This window comes from Equus caballus, chromosome 2, assembly GCF_041296265.1.
Source record: "Equus caballus isolate H_3958 breed thoroughbred chromosome 2, TB-T2T, whole genome shotgun sequence".
NCBI classification, from domain to species: Eukaryota; Metazoa; Chordata; class Mammalia; order Perissodactyla; family Equidae; genus Equus; species Equus caballus.
In genome coordinates, this window is record NC_091685.1 from 30,653,617 (window position 1) to 30,674,452 (window position 20,836).

The 20,836-nt window shown below is 46.8% G+C and overlaps 1 protein-coding gene across 4 annotated transcripts in view; it reads right to left on the reverse strand.

Annotated features, from left to right (window-relative positions):
- The window catches only part of NIPAL3 (NIPA like domain containing 3), a 48,049-nt gene that overhangs the window by 22,036 nt on the left and 5,177 nt on the right, over positions 1 to 20,836 (reverse strand). For all 4 annotated transcript variants that reach the window (XR_011436512.1, XM_001501269.6, XM_070260725.1 and 1 more), the window contains exons 3-5: positions 5,656 to 5,724; positions 3,861 to 4,032; positions 733 to 792 (exon numbers count right to left, since the gene is read on the reverse strand). Coding sequence is in view for 3 of the 4 variants with exons in the window: in XM_001501269.6 (XP_001501319.2) it covers positions 733 to 792; positions 3,861 to 4,032; positions 5,656 to 5,724 (301 nt within the window). In the remaining variant the exon portion in view is untranslated. The remainder of the gene's footprint in view (positions 1 to 732; positions 793 to 3,860; positions 4,033 to 5,655; positions 5,725 to 20,836) is intronic.

Consider the following 20,836-nt stretch of genomic DNA (forward strand, 5'->3'; position numbering starts at 1 on the left):
TACAACAGAGTGTGGCCCCTGGGAGGCATCTTTGGGGAACACTTCTTCCCGCTCCCCAGGTTTCCATGTGGAGGGACCACCACTTCTGCCTCTTGCCCATTGGTCTGCATTTCTCAACTGAGTGGAGCTAATCTATCAAAAGAATTTAAACTCTGAGGCTTTGCTCTTTTTCCTTCCTTCTTCTCATAGCCCCAGACCATGTGAGGCAGCAGTTCTGGGTAAGTGTTCCAAGCTGCAGACTGAATTTTTCCCTGGGACACTGGCCCCAGGTCCAGCTGGGAGCTGGGGCATCCTGGTGGAGAGTGTGAGCTGTCCATTTGGCTGAACACCTGGGCTGCAAGCTCTAATCTAGCTTTTATTAGTAATAAAGCTAACTTCTGACTTCCATGTCTGACTTCCACGTTTACTCCCCACTGCTTTAGAACTTAGTTAGGGAAAGAAGGTGACTTTATTGGGGCTCTGAAAATCCCCTCAAGAGATGCTCAATAAACACCGATTGAAGAGAACGAAGGGAAGTCCATCCTAAAAAGCCCCACAGAGGATCCTGATGTGTAGCCAGGTGTGGGAACCGCTGATTTAAAAACCCAGCTCTCAGGAGCCTGATGAGGGTGGAATCTAGAACCACAGAAGGGAGCAGGAGACAGAGGATGTCTACATTGGGCTGAGCTGGTTTTATAATGAAAAAAAGCACAAGCGCAAAGTTAAGGACAGGGCTCAGATCAGTGAACTTACTCAGGAAGTCTTTCGGTTTCCATTTTTCCTTGATGAATATGATTCCTATGATGGCGCTAGCTATAAAAAAAGCACAGGGAAGGGAAGTGAGGCTGCGCCAGTCAAATGGGTGGGTGCGTTCCTCCCCCATGCCCTCTGGGTTGGCTCATTTGCACTGGAGCTTGGTCCTTCCTAACCGCTCACTCCTGCTCCCAAGAGCTCAGTGCCTCCTGGTTTTCCACCTCCCTCAGCCTTCCTGAGGATTTCTTACAAGGCCAGGAGCACTGTATGCTGGGGCCGTGCTGTGAACAGGTAATTTATATAAGTTATTTCTAGCATGTTCATCCTTTGAGGTGGGTGCTAGTACTATTCTCATTTGAAAAGTGGGGACACTGAGGCTAAAGAGGTCAAGGACCACTCGAGATCATGCAGCTGCTGAGGGAAGGCTGGACTTGCACGAGGACCGTCGGAGGCCAGGGCTCCTGCTCCTTCCACTGCAACACCGACCTCTGACATCTCCCCTGGTTCGTTTCTTCCCCTGACTCTTCCACGTTTGCCGATGTACCCAAACTTCCTTGCGACTGCCTAAAGGATGGGGCTGGCATTCACCGTGAACAGACCTGGACTACTGCCTCTGTTCTGCCTCTTCTGGCTTGTGTCCTGGGGTCAGTCACCTCACCTGGGTCTCAGTGTCCTAGTCTGTGAAATAGGGCCCTGGAACCAGCGTGCACCAGCTTGCTCACTGTAAAATATTCAGGAAACCACTGGTAGCCTGAAATCAGCCGCAGTGGGGGTGTTTACACCACACAGACCAGAAACACTACAAATCAGGTCTTCCTTCTCTCCTTTCTCAGTTTTCTGTCCCTTCCCGCCTTCCTTTCCTCCTGCCACCTCCTCTTCCTCTTTGTTTTCTTCTTCTCTCACTCTCTTTCTCTCTCTCTGAGTCAGTTTATCAGAACACCACTGAAAATACTGACCTCTCTGAATTACAGGGGCAATTAATGAGATGGTTTATGTAAATCATTTGTCACACGGTAAATGCTCAATAACTGAGCTGCTATTATTATTATTTAAGTAGTTGGGACAGTGACTGATAAGTAACAGGTACCCAATAAATGGTAGTTATTATTTTTAATATTAATTAATTATTTTTTAAGATTCACGCCTGAGCTAACATCTATTGTCAATCTTGGTTTTTTTGTTTTTTCGTTTTCTTCCTCTTCTCCCCAAAGCCCTCTAGTACATAGTTGTATATTCCAGTCGTAGGTCCTTCTGGCTCTGCTCTGTGGGACGCCGCCTCAACATGGCTTGATGAACAGTGCTAGGTCCGTGCCCAGGATCCGAACCCTGAAAACCCTGGGCTGCTGATGCAGAGTGTGTGAACTTAACCACTCGACCACGGGGCCAGCCTCTAATTTATTTTTAATATTAGTTTTCACTGGGTGACTTAAGAAGCTCTAAGAACCCCTTAATTTGCCGTAGCTGATGCCTGAAGGCCCATCATTATAGTTCAGCCTCTTATTTTTAAGAATTTGATTATTTGATCCTTATTAAAATTCAAAGACTAACATTTACGTCACCCAGCCACTTACTCCTCACTGTGAATAAAGGTTCTGAGAGCCCTTTGCAGAGATCAGCAACGGGCAGGGGGCAGATCTAAACACCTACGGAAGCTGGGCAACAACACAAATGCAGACAGTGGGCCAGATGTGGACAACAGGGGCAAGTTGAGACGATGGCAGACGGCTTGCCTCAACTAACGGCATTCCAATTATATTTAAAAACCATACTGTGTGTGAAAGAACACAGCCTATTTTCGGACCTCACTCATCTTGTGGGCTGCCAGATTACCAACCATGGTCAAGGAAAGGAGGGGCTTTCAATACGATCAGGGAACACAAACAGGTGTCTGCTCCTTTGCCAACTCCTGGTAATCGGCAGTGACTACCTGAAGCTCTGGGAATTCTAAGGCCCCAGCTAGGCTAGCTAGGAAGAAATGCTGTGACTGATTAGTGATGTCTGCCTTGGGTATAGGAGGGGCACATAACTGCCACACATATGCCAGCCCTGGTGTAGAAGAGGCCCTCCCTCTTAATTCTAAGAGAGTGAGACTTGAAATACGAGTTTCTCCCTTAATTGCAGAGAAGAGCCTCTAGGCGGTGGTGCCTGGCAGCAAGACGGGAGGAAGCATTTCACAGCAGTTCATTGTCCCTGCTCCTCTGTATAGAAAGTGATTGTTCGTTAATCTACTGACATCTTTTATTTAAGAAGAAAAGAACTGTTTTCTAATACTATTTTATTTATGACCTCATGGACATAAAGCTCCTTTGTCTTTTCGTTGGTTCAAATGATCTGAAACACTGGCTCAGTGATTACCAAAATCACAGAAAAATGGCAGATGTCTTTAAAATGGTATCTGTTGATGTAAAAAGATCAGAGAGGGGCCAGCCTGGTGGTGTATAGTGGTTAAGTTTGCGTGTTCCGCTTTGGCAGCCTGGGGTTCACGGGTTCAGATCCCAGACGTGGGCCTACACACTGCTCATTAAGCCATGTTATGGTGGCGTCCCACATACAAAATAGAGGCAGATTGGCACAGATGTTAACTCAGGAACCACCTTCCCCATCAAAAGAAAAAAAAAAGAATTAAAAAGATCAGAGACTAAGCTGAATGTGCATTTCTTAGAGGCATAAGATATCTCAACTCTATAAAAGCTTAGGTTATCTTGATGGTGTCAGGATGAATGGGTTAAGGTTTATCCTTCTTCTGCAGTAGAAATAAAAAGCAATTCTGATAAACTTCCTGAATCTTAAACAGATTCTGGAGCCTGACAGCCTGGTTTGTTTCCCAGCCCTGCACTCACTAGCTGTGTGATTTACGGCAGTAACTTCACCGCTCTGTGCCTCAGTTTCGTTATCTGTAAAATGGGGATATAACAGCATCTCCCTCAAAAGGCTGATGGGAGGGTGAGAAGAATTAAGATCTGTGAAGTGCTTAGAGCAGGGCCCAGTGTGTATGAAGCCCTGTGCAAGGGTTAGCTATCATTATCAAAGTAAAAGCTGCTTTAACGGATATCTTTGATCCTGGGGGTGACACTGTGGTCACACAGGGAAGCGAATCCTGGGGGAGGGGTGGGGGGCCCCAGTCTCACCTATCATGGAGACCGCGCTGAGGGGCACGATCAGCGAGAGCGGAGCGAAGGCGTAGGAGGCAAACACACCGAGCTCGCCCAGCAGCATCAGGAACAGGCCCAGCCACCACGTCTTGGTCTTGAAATAGGCCCGGGGGTCCTTGGAGCCTGCCAGGCGGATGTGGCAGTACTTCTAGAAATCCAAAAAAGAGTGCAATTTGCCCAGATGTTTGGGGAAAAGATGCTATGATGGATGTATGCTAAATCTACCCCACCTTTATTTGGGAAGATGTGTCAGGTTGTTGTGGCGTCCTTCCTCCGAGAAGAGGGAAGCAGTAGTGATCTAAATGCTAGAAGGCTATTCTAAGAGAGCAGTTCTCAAATGGCTGGGAAGCCTTAAAAATTCCCTGGGAAGCTTCAAAAAATACACGTGTCATCCTTAGAGTCGGTCTCAGGGGAGGTGCGGGTGAGGCCTGGAAACGTGCATTTCTAAAGCACATCTAATGCACTGCACAGGTGACGTGCAGTCTGGGGTGGGAGCCACGGTCTAAAGACCTGCACTTTAGCCTGGCCTTGGCTGACCTTCTCCCTCTTACTGCAATGCCCAGGGGTCCCCATTTTCGGGACGCCCACTCGGCCACACTGCCATCTGTGGAAGTGCTGGGAAGCCCTATGAGTATTCATGGATCCTGCTCTCCCTCAGGTGGATCCTTGGCCCAAGTATGGCCAATACTCTTTGTTTTGGAAATCTGAACTGGGGACACAGAACCTGAGGCAGTGACTAAGGAAAGCTAGAAAGTCATGCTGACTTAGACGACCAAGGCTGCCCTTTGGAGAGGATCCTGATGGGAGCTGCATAGAGGCAGAGATGCTGGTCTGGAGAAAGAAGAGCATGAACCAGACAAGCAGCTAAGAGACCACGTGGCCTCAGAAACACAGGAAACACTCCCACACACGTGTGTGCATGGCAGCCAAGATGAACCACATACACATGTGTTCATGCGTGTGCTCCAGGGAGGCAGAGCAGTCCACCCTTCTGGAAGCTGGGCAGCGCCCGCAGAGAGGAGCTGGGGAGCGTGCTTAGGATTTATCCTGTCCACAGGTGTCAAGTCGTAGTCTGGGTTTCCCAGAAGCAGCCCCTGAGACAAGGACCTGGGAGCAGGTAGTTGATTTGGGAGGTGATTGCAGGAAACACAGGTAAGAGAGTAGGAAAGTGAGACAGGAAAGGGAGAGGAACCAAGGGAGGCCATTAATGGGTGAGTTAAGGCCTTGGGCTTCTGGGCCTCCGTTCTACTGGGGACCCTCCGAGAAACCCTGTGAACTCACCTCAGAACATCCTGCCCAAGGACGGGAGCCTGGGACTTTTGTCCACTGACTCCCATCCCCCACTGGGTGAAGGCATTAACAACCACCCCCACCCCCCAATACACACGCCAAGCTTCCTAGTTCACCTGCACGCCAGGTGTGCTCTCAGGAGAAGCTCTCCAAGCTATCAGCTTGCTCCAGACCACAGCTGCTTGTGAACTCTTGGGCCAAGGGGATTTGGGGCAGGACCCCGGCAGCAGCTGCTCCAGGCACCCCCAGAGACTTTTAAGTAATGGAGAACACTGTCATCAGAGTTGTGGAGTGATGGGGGTTTAAGTGGAGGCAAAGAACCAAGGGAGATTCTGGAACAACCCACAAGGTAGTGTCTCAGGCCCAGCCCAGGGATGGGGTAGGCAACATCCCTCAGTGGGGAAGCAGCTGGGCCTGCACCCTGCACCCTAGCTTATTGGCTGTATCTCTGCCCCAGACAGAGCTGGTAACTGAAACTTACCTGGAGGTTAAGTGCAATGCTGACCACAAGATGTCCGAAAATCGCCAAAAGGGCGCCGATCAAGTTTTCCTGTAAGGAAAGTTCACAGGAGCAGATGTGAGCTGGGCCTCAGTTAAAGGGCCCCCAGACACAACTGAAACCCAATGGTTTGCTGTCCCAAAACAAAACCAGAGAAGCACCATCACAAAGCCACACCACAGACCCTCTGTTGGAATTTTACCGCCCAAGGTTGATCTGGCTGCCTTGACGGTTTACAAAACACGGCCTCGAATTAAACTCTTGCAGAAAACACTATCCTTCGTCTGCCGGTCAAAGGCCTAAATCTGCTGGGCTACTCCTCTTAATGTATGAACCGCTCATGGTCTTGCACAAGAAAGCAACATTCAGAAATCAGAATTTACAAGAGAAACACAGGCAGGGATACTATCTGCCATTTTATCAATGCCATCTTCACGTTCCCAGAGGGGTCCCAATGAGATTCTTTTGCTTTTTGTTGAGGAAGATTAGCCCTGAGTTAACTACTGCCAATCCTCCTCTTTTTGCTGGGGAAGACTGGCCCTGAGCTAACATCCGTGCCCATCTTGGGACGCCTGCCACAGCATGGCTTGACAAGCGGTGCCATGTCTGCACCCGGGATCCGAACCAGCGAACCCTGTGCCACCAAGAAGCGGAAGGTGCGAACTTAACCCCTGCGCCACCATTGCAGGCCAGCCCCCAATGAGATTCTTTTAACTCGCTAAGTTGCTTAGGGCATTTAAAATTATTTCATTTACAAAAATTTAATTTCCATCACCTTAAGAATAAGGTTCAGATTCCTTGGCATGGCATTTTTTTAACTCTAAAAAACAATTATCAAACAAATATTTATTGCAGAATAGTTAGGAAACAGATAAATGAAAAGAACAATAACAACAAAATAGAAAAGCCCCCTGTAATTCTAAACCCCAGAGATAACTACTATAAACATTTTGGTTCTTGCTCTTGTCAACTTTTTTTTCTGTCCGTAAACTTAGATACGAACGGCAATGTTAATTTAATTTATAAAAATAAGATTACAATCTGTTTTATAACCTGTTCTTTACTTAAGATATTAGAAATACATTCCTCTGTCAGGCATATTTAATTCATCATTTCTAGCAAACGTCAAATAAGTGTCAAACTCATCGTTTGGATGCACCATGCTTTGTATCATTGCTTCTCTATTATTGGATACTTGGGCTGTGTCCTTGTTTTTAAACAACGCTGTGACTGAATATCCTAGTACACGTGTTTTTGTGCATTTGTGAGGATTATTCCCTCGGGATAAATTCCTAGCAGTGGGACTGCTGGGTCAAAGTGTACTTGGCTCAGCATTTAAATCACACTATATTATGTCCCCAACACACCCCCCAGCATTATTCCACCACTAAATGCCAAAGAAATGTTCTGTTCTAGCCAAATATCAAGCCTCCTTTCCCAGGACGGGCCTCTCCCGAGTCCCACTCTGGTCAAGCGGTTTCTCCCCGCTAGGTGCCCTCCCGTGTGAAACCTGCCCGTTCTTCAAGGCCTGGGCCAGGCCCTGGTGAGTCAAGCAAACAAGAAAAACACAGTCCATCTAGAAGCACAGATCATTAGCAAGCAATAAGGGATGAAGTCAACCTGTCTGTCCTCCCTTCCCTGTCCTGGAATGCTGAGTGCCTAGACAGCTGAGGGGCTTCCCCAGGAAGGGGCAGTTGGCTGAGGGACAGAGCTGGAGGAGGGGGCTGGAGAACTGGTGATGGAAACCGCCACAGCCGTCCTTGACTCTTCCCCACTAAGAGGGAGCACGGCAGCAGAAAGGAAAGATGCTGAGCTGGGAGCCAGGAGACCTGGGTTCCAGTTCCAGCTCTGCCGCCTTGTCACTGCATAACCTGAGACAAGTCCCTTCCCCTCCTCGGCTTGTGGGTCCCTGTCTGGAAAACGTAACTGCTGGCCCGGATAACCTCAAGGGTCTCTCCAGCCCTGACCTCAGCCTCTGATCAGGCCAGACTGCCAACAGAAACCAAGTGAATGATCAGGCCAGACAGGAAACCAGCTTTGATGCACTTCCCTTTATCAAACAGCTCCTTAATGGGAGGTCACTGGGGGCTTCCCATGGACCTGAGCGGGCTGGCTTCTACCTCTTCCCAAGGTGGCTCTCACAGCCTGAGCTGTGCTCCCTCAGCCCTTGTCCATCTCTGTTGTTTCATATATTTTTGCCTCTTCTTAGTTAGATAGAATTAAACAGACACTATGTCTTCTCTGTAGGATTACAGGATCTCAGAGCTAAAAGGGTCACTGGAGATCAACCAAGCCAGGGTTTCCCTAACTGGGTTCCCAGAGATGTCAATGGGATTCCGAGGAAAAAAGCATCACATGGTTAAACAAGTTTGGGAAACACTGCCTCCCTGACTCACTGCCTGGAGGCCCACCACGCACCGCATGTTAGAGGCCCTCCGTGGCACTTTCTCCTCGTCTAACTCAGACTTCCCAAACCCATTTGGCCCTAGAGCTCTTGGAACCCATCCGTTGGCATCTATAGTGGTCATCTGTGATTCTCACCCGCCTCACATTTTAAACACTTTCCTTTTCTTCTGGTAATAGCATCCTGATTTGCTGTGGAGGACTCCCTCCTTCCCCTCGACTCCTCACTGGACAGTCTTGTTGGGACTGTCAGTCAAAGTGCTCCATCTTCCCCTGGACAAGGATGCGTCAATGACCCAAGCTCGGTCCAAGCCAGGTAGGTCAGAAACTCTCTCTCTAGGATCCAAATCTTGGACTGAGAATCACAAAGGCTGAAAAAAGGCTGTGCTCACTCCTGCCCAAGGCCAGGCCTGGACAAGTCAGACCCCGGCAGCCATCCTGCTGCTTCTCCTTCCTGAAGCCTGCTTCGCCAGCTCTTCCTTCGATTCTGGGAACAGCCTCACAGTCTTTTTTGCTTAAGAGCTAGTTTCTGTTACTTGCAACCAAAAAGCCTAACAGAATCAATGCTTCATGGAACACAGTTTGGGAACATGTTGATTACTAGTCCAGCTCCTAGTAAACGTAAGTGTTTTATCCTTCTTCCTTTTCTTAGGGGGGTGGCTTTTATAGAAAAAAAGGGCTATCTGCATTGTTTTGGTTTTTTTAAAAGAATTATTATTGCTATAAAAATAACAGATTCATGAATCTAGTATTTTAGAAACAAAATCTTACCAAGGAATTATAAGTAATTCTTATAAGTCTAATAAATTGCTCTTATGAACATAGGAATCAGAAGTTCTTTTAAATATTTCAATGCTGTTTACGTACAATAAAATTCTCTTATAACTTTCAAGATAAAAACTAACTTACAGGACCTGTGCTTCCAGCAAGACGGAGTAGACATAATTTTTCCTTTGCTTCCTGCTGTATACAACTAAAACCACTGGACATCATGTAGAAAGCAAACGTAAGAAGACTCCGAAAGGTGGAGAGAAGAAGGCAGCCAGGCCGGGGACCTGGGGGCCCGGGGAACCACACAGCGGTGAGTCCTCTGGGCTTTCTTTTTGCCTCATATAGCTCACACTTGTAAAACTGGCAACCTGGACATATCAATGGGTGTAGTAAAGTCCCCAGAAAAGCCCACTCTCTCCAAGTAAAAGGAGCAGGAGATAAGCAGCCAAGCAAGACAGGAAACCTGTAGACAATAACTGCTGCATCCAAACACCACAAGAAAATAACGTGACCCCACCTCAACCACGCCAGCACAAGCCAAGTAGCGAGCTTAGATTTCCACCCGTGAGGGGCTGTCACGAGGCACCTCAGCTCTCCTGCCGGGAGCATCAGAGAAGGCCATGGAGGGAGCCGGGTCCAGTGATGAGCACTCCCCCCAACTCCTAGTGTCAGGAGAGGCTGGACTTCTACCCCCACCTCGCAATAATGAAGGACTCCCTCCCCTGCCCACTGGGTGGCATCAGTGGAGGCCCAGGGGAGAGGCAGGACATTTACCATTTTACTTTCACAATTATACTGTCCCAAAGTTGGGGGTACTATTTGTAGTAAATTGCAATGATGGCTGCCAACCATTTCTCCCATCCCTGTATGCAAGTGCCACCACTCCCATCAAGAGGTGGGGGCTTTCCCCCTACCACTTGAATCTGGGTTGGCCTTGTGTTCAACAGAAGGAGATAGACATGATGGTCTGGGACTTCTGAGCTCAGGTCTTATAGCTTCTACTTTTGCTCAGAGGGAAACCCAGCCACATGTAAAGAGGTCCAGCCTATTTACAAGAAGAGAAAGGGGCTCTGCAGAAGACCAAACACATATATGAGTGGGCCCGGTCAACACCAAGAGAGAGACCTAGCTATCTCAGCCAACTGCTAGTAGATTAAGCCATACCAGCCGAGGCTCCAGACATGAGCGAGGCCATCTTGGATTCTCCAGCCCCAACCCCAGCCCAGTAACCCAGATGATACTAAAAACAAACAAACTGTTGCCGGATCCAAGGTCACAAAAATTTGTACCTATGTTTCCTTCCAAGGGTTTTATAGTTTCAGCTCTAACATTTAGGTCTTTGATCCATTTTGAGTTAATTTTTATAAATGGTGTGAGGAAGGAGTCCAACTTCATTCATTTATATGTGAATATCTAGTTGTCCCAGTTTCATTTGTTGAAAAGACTATTCTTTCCCTATTGAGCGGTCTTAGCACCCTTGTTGAAAATCAAGTGACCATAGGTATATAGGTTTATATCTGGACTCTGTATTGATTTGTATGTCTATCGTTATGTCATTACCACATTGTTTTGATTATTGTAGCTTTGTAGTAATTTTTGAAATCAAGAAGTTGAAATCCTTCACCTTTGTCCTTTTTCCAAGATTGTTTTGGCTAGTTGGGGCTCCCCTGCATTTCCAGATAAATTTTAGGATGAGCTTGTCTCGATATATTTTCTAATTTCTCTTGTGATGTCTTAATAGACCCATTGGCTATTTAGAAGTGTGGTGTTTAATTTCCACATATTTGTACATTTTCCACTTTATTCTTGTGAATTTCCTTTGTTATTGATTCCTCGTTTTATTCCATTGTGATCAGAGAACATACTTTGTATGATTTCAATCTTTTAAATTTATTGACATTTGTTTTGTAGCCTAACATATGCTCTCTCCCAGAGAATGCTGCACGCGTACTTGAGAGGAATGGGTGTTTGCTCTCGTTACTCTGTGGATGTCTGTGAGGTCGAGTTGGTTTACAGTGTTGTTTGTGTCTTCTGTTTCTTTGCTGATCCTCTGCTAGCTGTTCTATCCATTAGCGAAAGAGGGGTTTGGAAGTCTCCAACTATTACTTCCGAACTATTTTGTCTTTCTATTCTGCCAATTTTTGCTTCATGTATTTTGGGGATCTGTTAGGTGCATATATTTTATAATTGTTCTATCTTCTCAATGATTGACTCTTTTACCATTATATAATGTCTTTCTTTGTCTCTTGTAACAACTTTTGTCTTACAGTCTATTTGGTCTGACATTAGTATAGACACTCCAGCTCTCTTTTAGTGACTGTTTGCATGGAATATCCTTTTTTTTTTTTTTAAGATTTTATTTTTTCCTTTTTCTCCCCAAAGCCCCCCAGTACATAGTTGTATATTCTTTGTTGTGGGTCCTTCTAGTTGTGACATGTGGGACGCTGCCTCAGTGTGGTTTGATGAGCAGTGCCATGTCCGCGCCAGGATTCGAACCAACAAAACACTGGGCCGCCGGCAGCGGAGTGCGCGAACTTAACCACTCGGCCATGGGGCCAGCCCCTGCATGGAATATCTTTTTACTTTCAGTCTATTTTTGTCCTTGAATCTAAAGTGAGTCTCTTGTAAATAGAATATACTTGGATCACATTTTTAAAAAATCTATTCTGCCAAACTATCCCTTTTAATTAGGGGAGTTTAATTTGTTTACATGTAATATAATTACTGATAAGAAAGGACTTCTACCATTTTACTATTTGTTTTCTGTATGTCTTATGTCCCTTTTGGTCCTCAGCTCCTCCATTACTGCCTGCTTTTGTGTTAAATAGATATATTTTCTAGTGTACCATCTTAATTCCCTTCTCACTTCTTTTACTATATGAGTTATTTTCTTAGTGATTGTCCTCAGGATTACAACTACTATCTTAATTTATAACAATCTAGTTTGGATTAACATTAATTTAATTTCAGTAGTATAGAAAACTTTGTTGCTATATGGCTCCATCTCTTTCCCCTCCTCTTATGCTATTATTGTTGCAAATCTCTTTATTACCTTTTAACACATAATCACCTGATATGGGTGGAACTCTGTATTCCTTTCACTTAGAAAGGATATTCAGTTGGGTTCTCCATATCTCTCTTGTTTTTGCCGATCAATAGAAGATACTCAGTTTATGTTTCCTGACTAAATGGCTTAATCTGAGCACAGAAAAATGGCCATAAGGGAAGAATGTGATACATGTCATTAGAGAGAAGTGTGGATAAAGTGGCAGAATTTCAAAGGAGGAATTCATTCTGGGCACGAGGTCTGAACTGCTTGGCTCAGTGTCATGTGGCAAAGGCTGTGACAGATCGGTAACTAAACTCTGCTCTCGGACTTCCAGCCTGAATTCTTTCCTCTTCCACCCTCCACAAGGCACCCAGCCTGAGGGTGAGCACACCCAACACACTCAACCAACATCTGTGGACTGCAGAGCCCTGCAGAAGGCAACCTGCAAGGGACAAGCTTTCTCGGAAACTTTGGGAAGACACCATGCTCCTAAGGAACTGCTCTAGAATCATAAGTGGGTGGGAGGGTGGTTATTCAGAGGTCAGGCTCTGGAGTCAGGTAGACCTCAGCTGAAATCCAGCGTCCGTCACTCATGACAGCATGACTTTGGTATATCTCTGAGCATCTGTTTCCTCAACCACAAAACGGAGTTACCAAGAGTACTTACCCTCAGGGTGGCTGCAAGAATGAAATGAGATAACTCCATGGAAATGATAAAGCACAGTTCCTGGCACAGCAGAGGGCTCAGGGAAACAGATTTCTCTATTGCAGGACTTCTCAGAGCCTTCAATAAATACTAGCTCTCATAGTTAGAAACATCCATCAGCCAACAACAGGACATCATGAGAACCTTCTGTGCCAGGCATGTGCTAGCGGGAGGAGTCAGGTCTACCAGAGAGAGCTCCGCCTTTGGAACTGACAGAGCGGACTTGTTGTAAAGATTAGAAATGATGATGACAATGAGAATGAGAAACATTTATTGAGCACTCACTATGTGCCAAGTACAATTCTAAGCACTTCATTCATATTAACTCATTTAATCCTTAGAACAACCCTATACGGTAGGTACTATTATTATCTAACTTCATAGTGAGGAAACTGAGGCACAGAGGCTAAGAGGCAAATGGTAAGTGGCTGAAGCAGGATTGGAACCCAGGAAGTCTAGAGCTCATGCTCTTAACTCTTCTGTCAAAGTACACAATATACAAAGCTCTAGGACAGCGCCTGACACAGGATGGGTATTCAACAGATAGCAGCTATTATCAGGGGCTGGGGAATTGGTTCTGGACCCAATGGCTCCCAGGCTGGTGCAGGATACAGACACCTAAAATATTACAATATATTAGAGAGGGGTACCGCAGCAGTGGAATACAGAGGAGGCAGGAACGCATTCCAGACACTGATTCCTTCGTTCGGTGCCTAGTGCCTGCCATGCAGATTGTAAGCAAGCCATGCCCTGTCCCTGTCCTCACGGAGTGGACACTAAACAACTGATCATTCAATCACATGCCGTGGAGCTCCCTCAGAGAAGCACAGGGGCCTGATCCAGTGCGTGGGGAGGCACAGGACTGAAGGAGCTCGGGAAGACGTCTCGAGGAATGGTCTCAGAAGGGAGACCCGAAGAGGTTGAGTGGTGGGGCTGGGGTGGGAGAAGCCTTCGACAGCCCATGGGAAGCTCGGAGGTGGGAACGAGCAACGTGCCTTTGAGGAAGGGAAAGAAGGCGATGTGGAGGGATGAGACCCAGGGGGAAGAGGGCTCACAGGCCCCGAGAGGTAAGATGGGGACGTGTGTGTGACAGCTCGTGAGAGACCTAAGGTGAGGGCTTCTGTGTGGCCGGGGCAGGAGTCCAGGGAAGACGGAGGGAAACCAGAGTGTCCAGGGAGAAGGCTTGCGAGGTGGGCTGGCCGGATTGGGAGGGGGCACCTCTACCTCAAAGGGCTTGGAGACAATAGGGAGGCTCTGAGTGACGTGATTAGGACGCTGTTTCTAAACCAGAAACCAGGTGGCAAGCTCTAGAAGGCCACACTCTTCAGACTGGGGCCCAGAGACCTTCTTCTACAATGGCTTGCTGACCCTGCAGCTGTAAGGGGTTCGAGCACCAGATCCTCATTTCCTTCCATGCTCTTTGCTCCCGGCGGTTCCCCGTCTCACCTTTCACAACACTTTCTCCCACTTTATCAAAGAAAGCCTTGTCCTTCACTCACGTAGACTCACTCTGGCACACTGCCCCGAGCTGTAAAACCACCAAGAAACCATGGGGAATTTTGAAATTTGCTTTCCCAGGAGGTTTCTCTGGTGACAAATACTCATTCTAGAAATTACTTTCTTTCCCTCTCTCATACATATTCCTGTTAAGGCATGACATCAAAATGGGACACTTTGGCCTTTTTTGGGATTTTCTGAAATCAGAGTCTGATTTGACTGATGGCTGGACAGTAAGGACCAGCTTTGTTAATTAGGTTACATCGGCAGCTCAAGCATGTATACTGCGGTATACTAGCTTATATCAAGCACATGATAAAGCGTTACAATTAAATTTATGTTATAATATAGGTACCAATATTTGTAGTAAGTATTTGCATTATATACTATAATTAAAGCATATGTATGACAATACAGTATAGGCAAAGGTATAATAAAATTAACAATATTTCAATTTCCCCAAACCTTTCCGGATATATCAGGTTAAGCCAACGTGATTCTAAGTGAAAAAAGTCACCAACATAACTGATAATAATGCCTTTTTGGCAAACTTCACAGAAATTGTGAAAACAAAACAAATCCTGTTGCAAATTAAGTGTGTCTAGTACTTTGCTTTGAACAAAAACAAAGAAGGCCCTAATCATATAGTTAGCTGATAGGCCAATAAAAATAGTTTATCACTATGTGATTTTTAGCACAAAACTTGGAAAGACTTGAAAGCACTGAGTGACACTGCTATAACAACGCTCCTCCCAGTACTTATGGGAATGAGGTTCTTGGCACATTCAGCTACCAAAACCAAAACTTGTAACAGAATTGATGCTAAACTCATTCTAGCAATCAGTAATATCTGTCTTGAACATTGAAAAAGAAAAAGCTCTGTTCTTCTCATTCAGATATTCGTTTCTAATACAATGTTATTTTTTATTAATAATCATTGCCAAACATTATATTGCATTAATCAATTGCTTTTATTCAATTGCATCAACAGAAAAGCTTCTAGAATGAATCAATACTTATGAACCTATATCAAAGGAATTTTTTTTTGCTGAGGAAGATTCACCCTGAGCTAACATCTGTTGCAAATCTTCCTCTTTTTGCTTGAGGAAGATTAGCCCTGAGCTAACATCTGTGCCAGTCTTCCTCTATTTTGTACGTGGGTCACCACCACAGCATGGCTGCCAATGAGTGGTGTAGGTCCGTGCCCGGGAACTGAATGGGGCCACTGAAGTAGAACGTGCCAAACTCAGCCATGCGGCTGGCCCCAGAAATTTTTTTAAACACAATTTGATTACACACACTATGTTCTTTCTTGTAAAGAAGCACGACAGGTATCTTTAAAATTTTTAAGTGTTAAAAAATAGACACAATTTTGGTGACAAGGAGATCTGATCGGTGGTTACCAGGGAAAAGGGGGGGGTGGGGGGAGGGCACAAAGGGGGAAGAGGTGTACCCACAACATGACTAACATTAATGTACAACTGAAATCTCACAAGGTTGCAATCTATCATAACATTAATTAAAAAAAAATAGACACAATTTTGGGATAAAATTCTGTGGGTGAAATGGAAAGGAAATACAAATTCCAGGGGGAAAAGGAATGAGGTTAAAGAAGAGCTTTCTCAGAAGGCTGATGGTGGGCATCGAGTGGTCTTTATATTCTAGGAGCTCCAGTTAAGTTTAAAAAGAAAAAAACAGTATTTAAATGTGCCAGGAATTCCATATTTTGCAAATGTTTTAACTTACAACGAAAAGTTTTAAGTTTTAGATGTCAGCTGAAAGAACGTGAGGAACCGTGTGGTGTTTCTTTAGAGGGCACAGGCCAGCAGGTGCTCTACCCAGAGACTCATTTACCCACGCTAATGAGGAATTGTTAAAAAAAAAAGTTAACTGGCAGCAATTCTACAGAAACTGCAGATAGGAGACAAAAGGATTCTGGCTCCAGCAACACCTGAAAGCTGCTTTCTCACCTTTATAGGAGACAAAGGGGAGCTGGAAACAGCCTCCAGGGGTTGAGCAGAAACCCGAGACCAGAGCAAGGGCTGTTCAGAGGACACACGGGGGGCACACAGCTGCAGGTCCACGGGCAAGCGGCCTGGCTGAGATCTGCCTTGCTAAACCTACATTCCTTTCTCATGAGTGGGAGCAGCATTCACCACCCCAAAACGTGCCACTTTGGCATGTGGACTGTTTTGATCTGAAGGCAATTAACACTCAGCAGACTCAGGAAAGCTTTTTGCTTCTCCCTTAAATGTCTAAAAGAATGTGGATAGGTGGCCTGTACTAGGAAGGGGGCCTGTACCAGGAAGAGAGCTATGATCCAAGATAAGCTTTTATAGCAGAAAGACTTATCTGCGTGGCAGGGCCAACATCTGTTTACCAAACGTTTGCTCTTCTTGTCTTCCTATGAACTATCTTTCTCCCCTTTGAAGCCCCGGATCCCTGCCCTCTTCTCCTTAGCTCAGAATGGCATATAAGCCTCAACTGCCTGACTGCCTGTGTGTCTCATACTTTTTTTATGGGGCTCTGTACACATGAAATTAAATTTGTTTTTCTCTTGTTCATTTGTCTTATGTCAACTTAATTATTAGACCAGCCAAAGAACCTAGAAGCGGAGAAGGGAAAAGTTTTCCACCCCTACCCTCCTCTGCTGGCTGGGATGACAGGGGCCCTCTCTCAGGGCTGGTGCATGAACTTCCTGAGATAATTTGGAGAAAGGACTTATTATTAAGATGAAACATACGAAACTGCCAATATCTGACCATCTTTGACCTACGCAAGTGGTAGTTTCACATGGTTCAACCTGTAACTGGTAGCAGCTGTACTATTTTTACCCAGAGAGACCGCGCTGTCCTCTGATGAGATGCTGACTAAATGCACATGGCTGCCTGAGAATGTGTCGTTAACAACTTGCCAAGTGGAAGTAAAGAGATGAAGAAGAACAAAAAACATGCAACTGCAGTCATACAGACAAGCCGCTGCTGTCTCAGCGAGGCGGGTGGTGAGGAATGAAACCGAGAAATGAAAATTGTAAAACTCGCGAGAATTAACCAATTTAACCACCAAAAAGCACGGTTAAAAGGTTACTATGATAACAAAGGCTGATATTTACGGAGCATTTATATACATCAGGCGTGGCCCTAAGCCCTTTCTATGCATCCTTCAGGCCACAAACAACCCTGTGAAGGGGGTACTAACGACTGAGTCCTATTTTAGCACATAAGTTGGAAGGAGTTTACAGATGAACAAAGTAAGGCTCAGAGAAGTGAAGTCACCTGCCCAAGGTGAGGACGGGAAGATCAGAGCTGGAGGTCTGACTGCCAGTCTCCTGAGAATTACTGCTCCACATGTCTCCCACGTGTTCTGAGGTGTCCTTCAAAGGCGGCAAAATAAATTAGGAAAAAATAAACCCCACCTGTAAGAGCCACATCCCCCCTCCCAACACAGACAGCAGAGGAGTTGTTACACAGCCATTTCCACAGCACATCACTCCCCACGCATAATGACCGGCTACAGACAGACACGGTCAGCAACAGCGCAAGGTCACTCAGGCCCTTTCATCCAAGCGTTTCAAAGGGCTTCATCAACACTGATTACGGCCACACCCTTGTGAAGTGGGGATCGGTCACTTTTCTGAGCATTTAAAGTCAAACGAAGAAGCTCCCCCCAGCCCAGGGGTTACAGTTTGAACTCACACCCATCTGCCGCCCTCAAGCGTCTGGCGAAGGGCAGCTCAGAGCTGAGGTGACAACCGGCAGGACTCCTGACGTGAAGCTCCTCCTCCAAACCGCAGAGCTTGAAAACTAAAAGGGGGTGTCCAGGTCTGTGGGCAGGGGGGAAGCGAAGGGCGGTGCCTGGGGGGCTTCCACCTCTGGACAACCCTCCCCACATGTTCTCACTGAAGTTATTGAAAGTGTTAAAAGGCAGTGAGGACACGTGGACGGCTAACCCAGAACAGGGATCCGACCTGGGAATCAGTGCCTCTGTCATTTAAGAAAAGAAAAGGTGTAGACAGAACCAAACAGTGTTTCCACTGAGGGGGCAGGCGGTGAGGACCGCCTTGGAGCGGCCTCAGGCCAGTGTCTTCACCTGCAACATCTTGGTTCTTGAGTTCCTTCACTTGCAATGTCACATGGGGAGCACTGTTCTGCGGTGACACCTAATCAGGTTCCCTACTGTCTCTCGACTTCAGTGGGCAGAGTCAATGGAGGGGGAAGGGAGGCGGGGGCAAGGGCTGCCCTCAGTCTGAAGGGAAATACCTCATGGGGGGGGGTGCTCCTGGTGGGGGAGCTCAGTTACCGGAAAAGGCCCAAGACTTGGCCAAAGTCACAGAGTGAGGAGGTGGCAGAGCCAGACCTGAACACAGGTCTCCCCAACACTTTGGTCCCCAGTATACTCCAGATGAGGGGGTAGCGAGGCCTCCCAACTATCAGGAACCTTATATTTAGGACATGCATTGTCCAAATCGGGCCATTTTGAGGAAGAAAGGGGGCTCTATGAATATGCCCATGGACATGAGGCACAAACCGGGACTTCAGCTCACTGTACTCACGGTGCAGTCTCTGAAGGGGAAGTGTTACTGGTGAGGGAAGTGGGGTGAGGGCAAAACAACGTGCAGAAAACTGGATTTCAGACTCAGCCACGTCTAGCTGCAGCTTCAACAGACCCAAACACCAAGAGGAGGCGGCAGCAAAACCAGTCACTTCTCTCACTGCCCCACCTTCCCTGTGTGGACCTTGAAGACCAGCAGACCCGGGCTGGTGTCCTGCCTCTGCCACTTACTGCTGTGTGACTTCAGAGGAACTACCTTAACTCTCTGAGCCTCAGCTTTCCCATCTGAAAAGCAGAGCTGATGGTAAACCCCCACGGGACTGTCATGTTCTATGAAACAAGGCCCCTGTTGAAACATCACCTGACACATAATAAATACTAAAACAATTCTAGCTTTTACTATTATTTTTACAATTTTCATTTTTATTATTATCATTATTACAAGCAACAGCTCAAAGGACCCTTCTGGCCCTGATCCAAAATTGATCTTTTACCAGCTACAACTCTGAAAGAAAATAAACTGTGCCCAGCAAAGCAGCCCAAGGTCACAAGGCAGGAAACCTCCCTTGGATACTGGTACCCCAGTGAGACCTCAGCTCAGATCCCCAGGTCCAAGGCTGCTTTACATGTGCCAACAGCAGCCTCGGTGAGAAGCCCGGTCGGCACTTGCTCTTCAGACTGACCTCCCACAATCCCTGGGCTTCAAACGGCTCCCAGTGAAGGATCAGCTGCATTCTGGCTGCCCGAGGGTTACTCACATTCAAATACAAGGGACGCAGGAGAATGGTTAACCAGGCTCTGCTACACCTGTGAGCGGCTGCAGGCCAGCTCCCCGACGCTTACCTTCTCCAGCAGGTAAAGCATTACCTCCCGCACGACTGCCACTTCAACACTTAATAATCCATGTCGGGGAGAGAAGGGGCCTTGCAGAGTGCCTGGCACAGGCGGGCAGCAGGAAGTGGTGGATAAAATCAAGGGCCTTGGCAGTGCACAGACCTGATCCGAATCCCAGTTTTATTACCTATTGACTATGTGGCCTTGGGCAAGTTAATTAACCTCTCTGTGCCATTTTCCTCATATGTAAAATGGGGTTATAATAGTACTTATCTTATGGGGCTTCTGTGAGGATTGGCACAGTCCCTGTCCCGTAGTAAACACTCAACAAAGGTTAGCTGCTATTATGATGATGATGATTACTATAGAAATTGTGAATTGGCAATAAAAGTGTGGATAAAGGGCCTATACTTTCCTGCCAGGAAGACTGACAAAGGCTGCATAAAAGGTGGTACTCGAGCTGGAGCTGGAAGGACGGGTAGGATTTCCACAGGCAGAACACAGGGGAGGCGCAGGCAGCTTCGGCTCCCCCCTCGGTAAACTCAGGTCGTTCTCATAACACCCTAGAGGATGGGTGTAGAACTGACCTGCAGAGGAGTGACACGGCTTTCCCCAAGTCATAACACCACAAAGTGACAGAGCTGAGATTTCAAGGCAGGTCTCTCTGATTTCAAAGGCCATGTTCTTAACACCCTGCCGAATCTCTGTTTTTTCACCAAATTCTGTCTTGAAGGGTAAATACTTAGGGAAACGGCTCTCCCACCTCCCTCCTAGACTGGAAGCTCCTTCAGGGAAGAGACATCTCAATTATCTACACAGCTCCCGGGCCACCCAGCACAGGCGCACAGAGAGGAGGTACTCAGCTGAAATGCCTGTTTGAGAAACAAGAACTGAGCCCTGACTCTTCCAGGCTGAAGCACAGCCACCAGCATCAGGGACCCGCTGGGATGCCGCCTCCTGGGCAGCTCAGCCTCTTGGCCTCTCTTTACAGACCACCCTCTCCCAACAACCAGAATCCACTCTCTGTTGTGTAGGGCAGAGGGCAGGGCTGCAACTCAAGCCAAATTGCTTGCTCCTGACTTCATCCCACTGATCAAGTTGGACTGGGGGCCTCTTAATGTTTTCTCTAAAGGTAAGAGATGACTTGGGGCAGCCTGTTTGGCCCACAGTGATGGAGCCCCAGAAACTGTGTTTGCTGGGTGACCCCACCCCCCTGGCCACCACTGATTGGACCAGTGTAGACACCTGACCCAAGCTGGGCCAATCAGATCTTCCCTCTTCTGAGAGTGGGAGTAAGAGTTCTAGCACCTTCCAAACCCCACTGCCCTTTCTGCTCCTGGGTTCCATGAGCT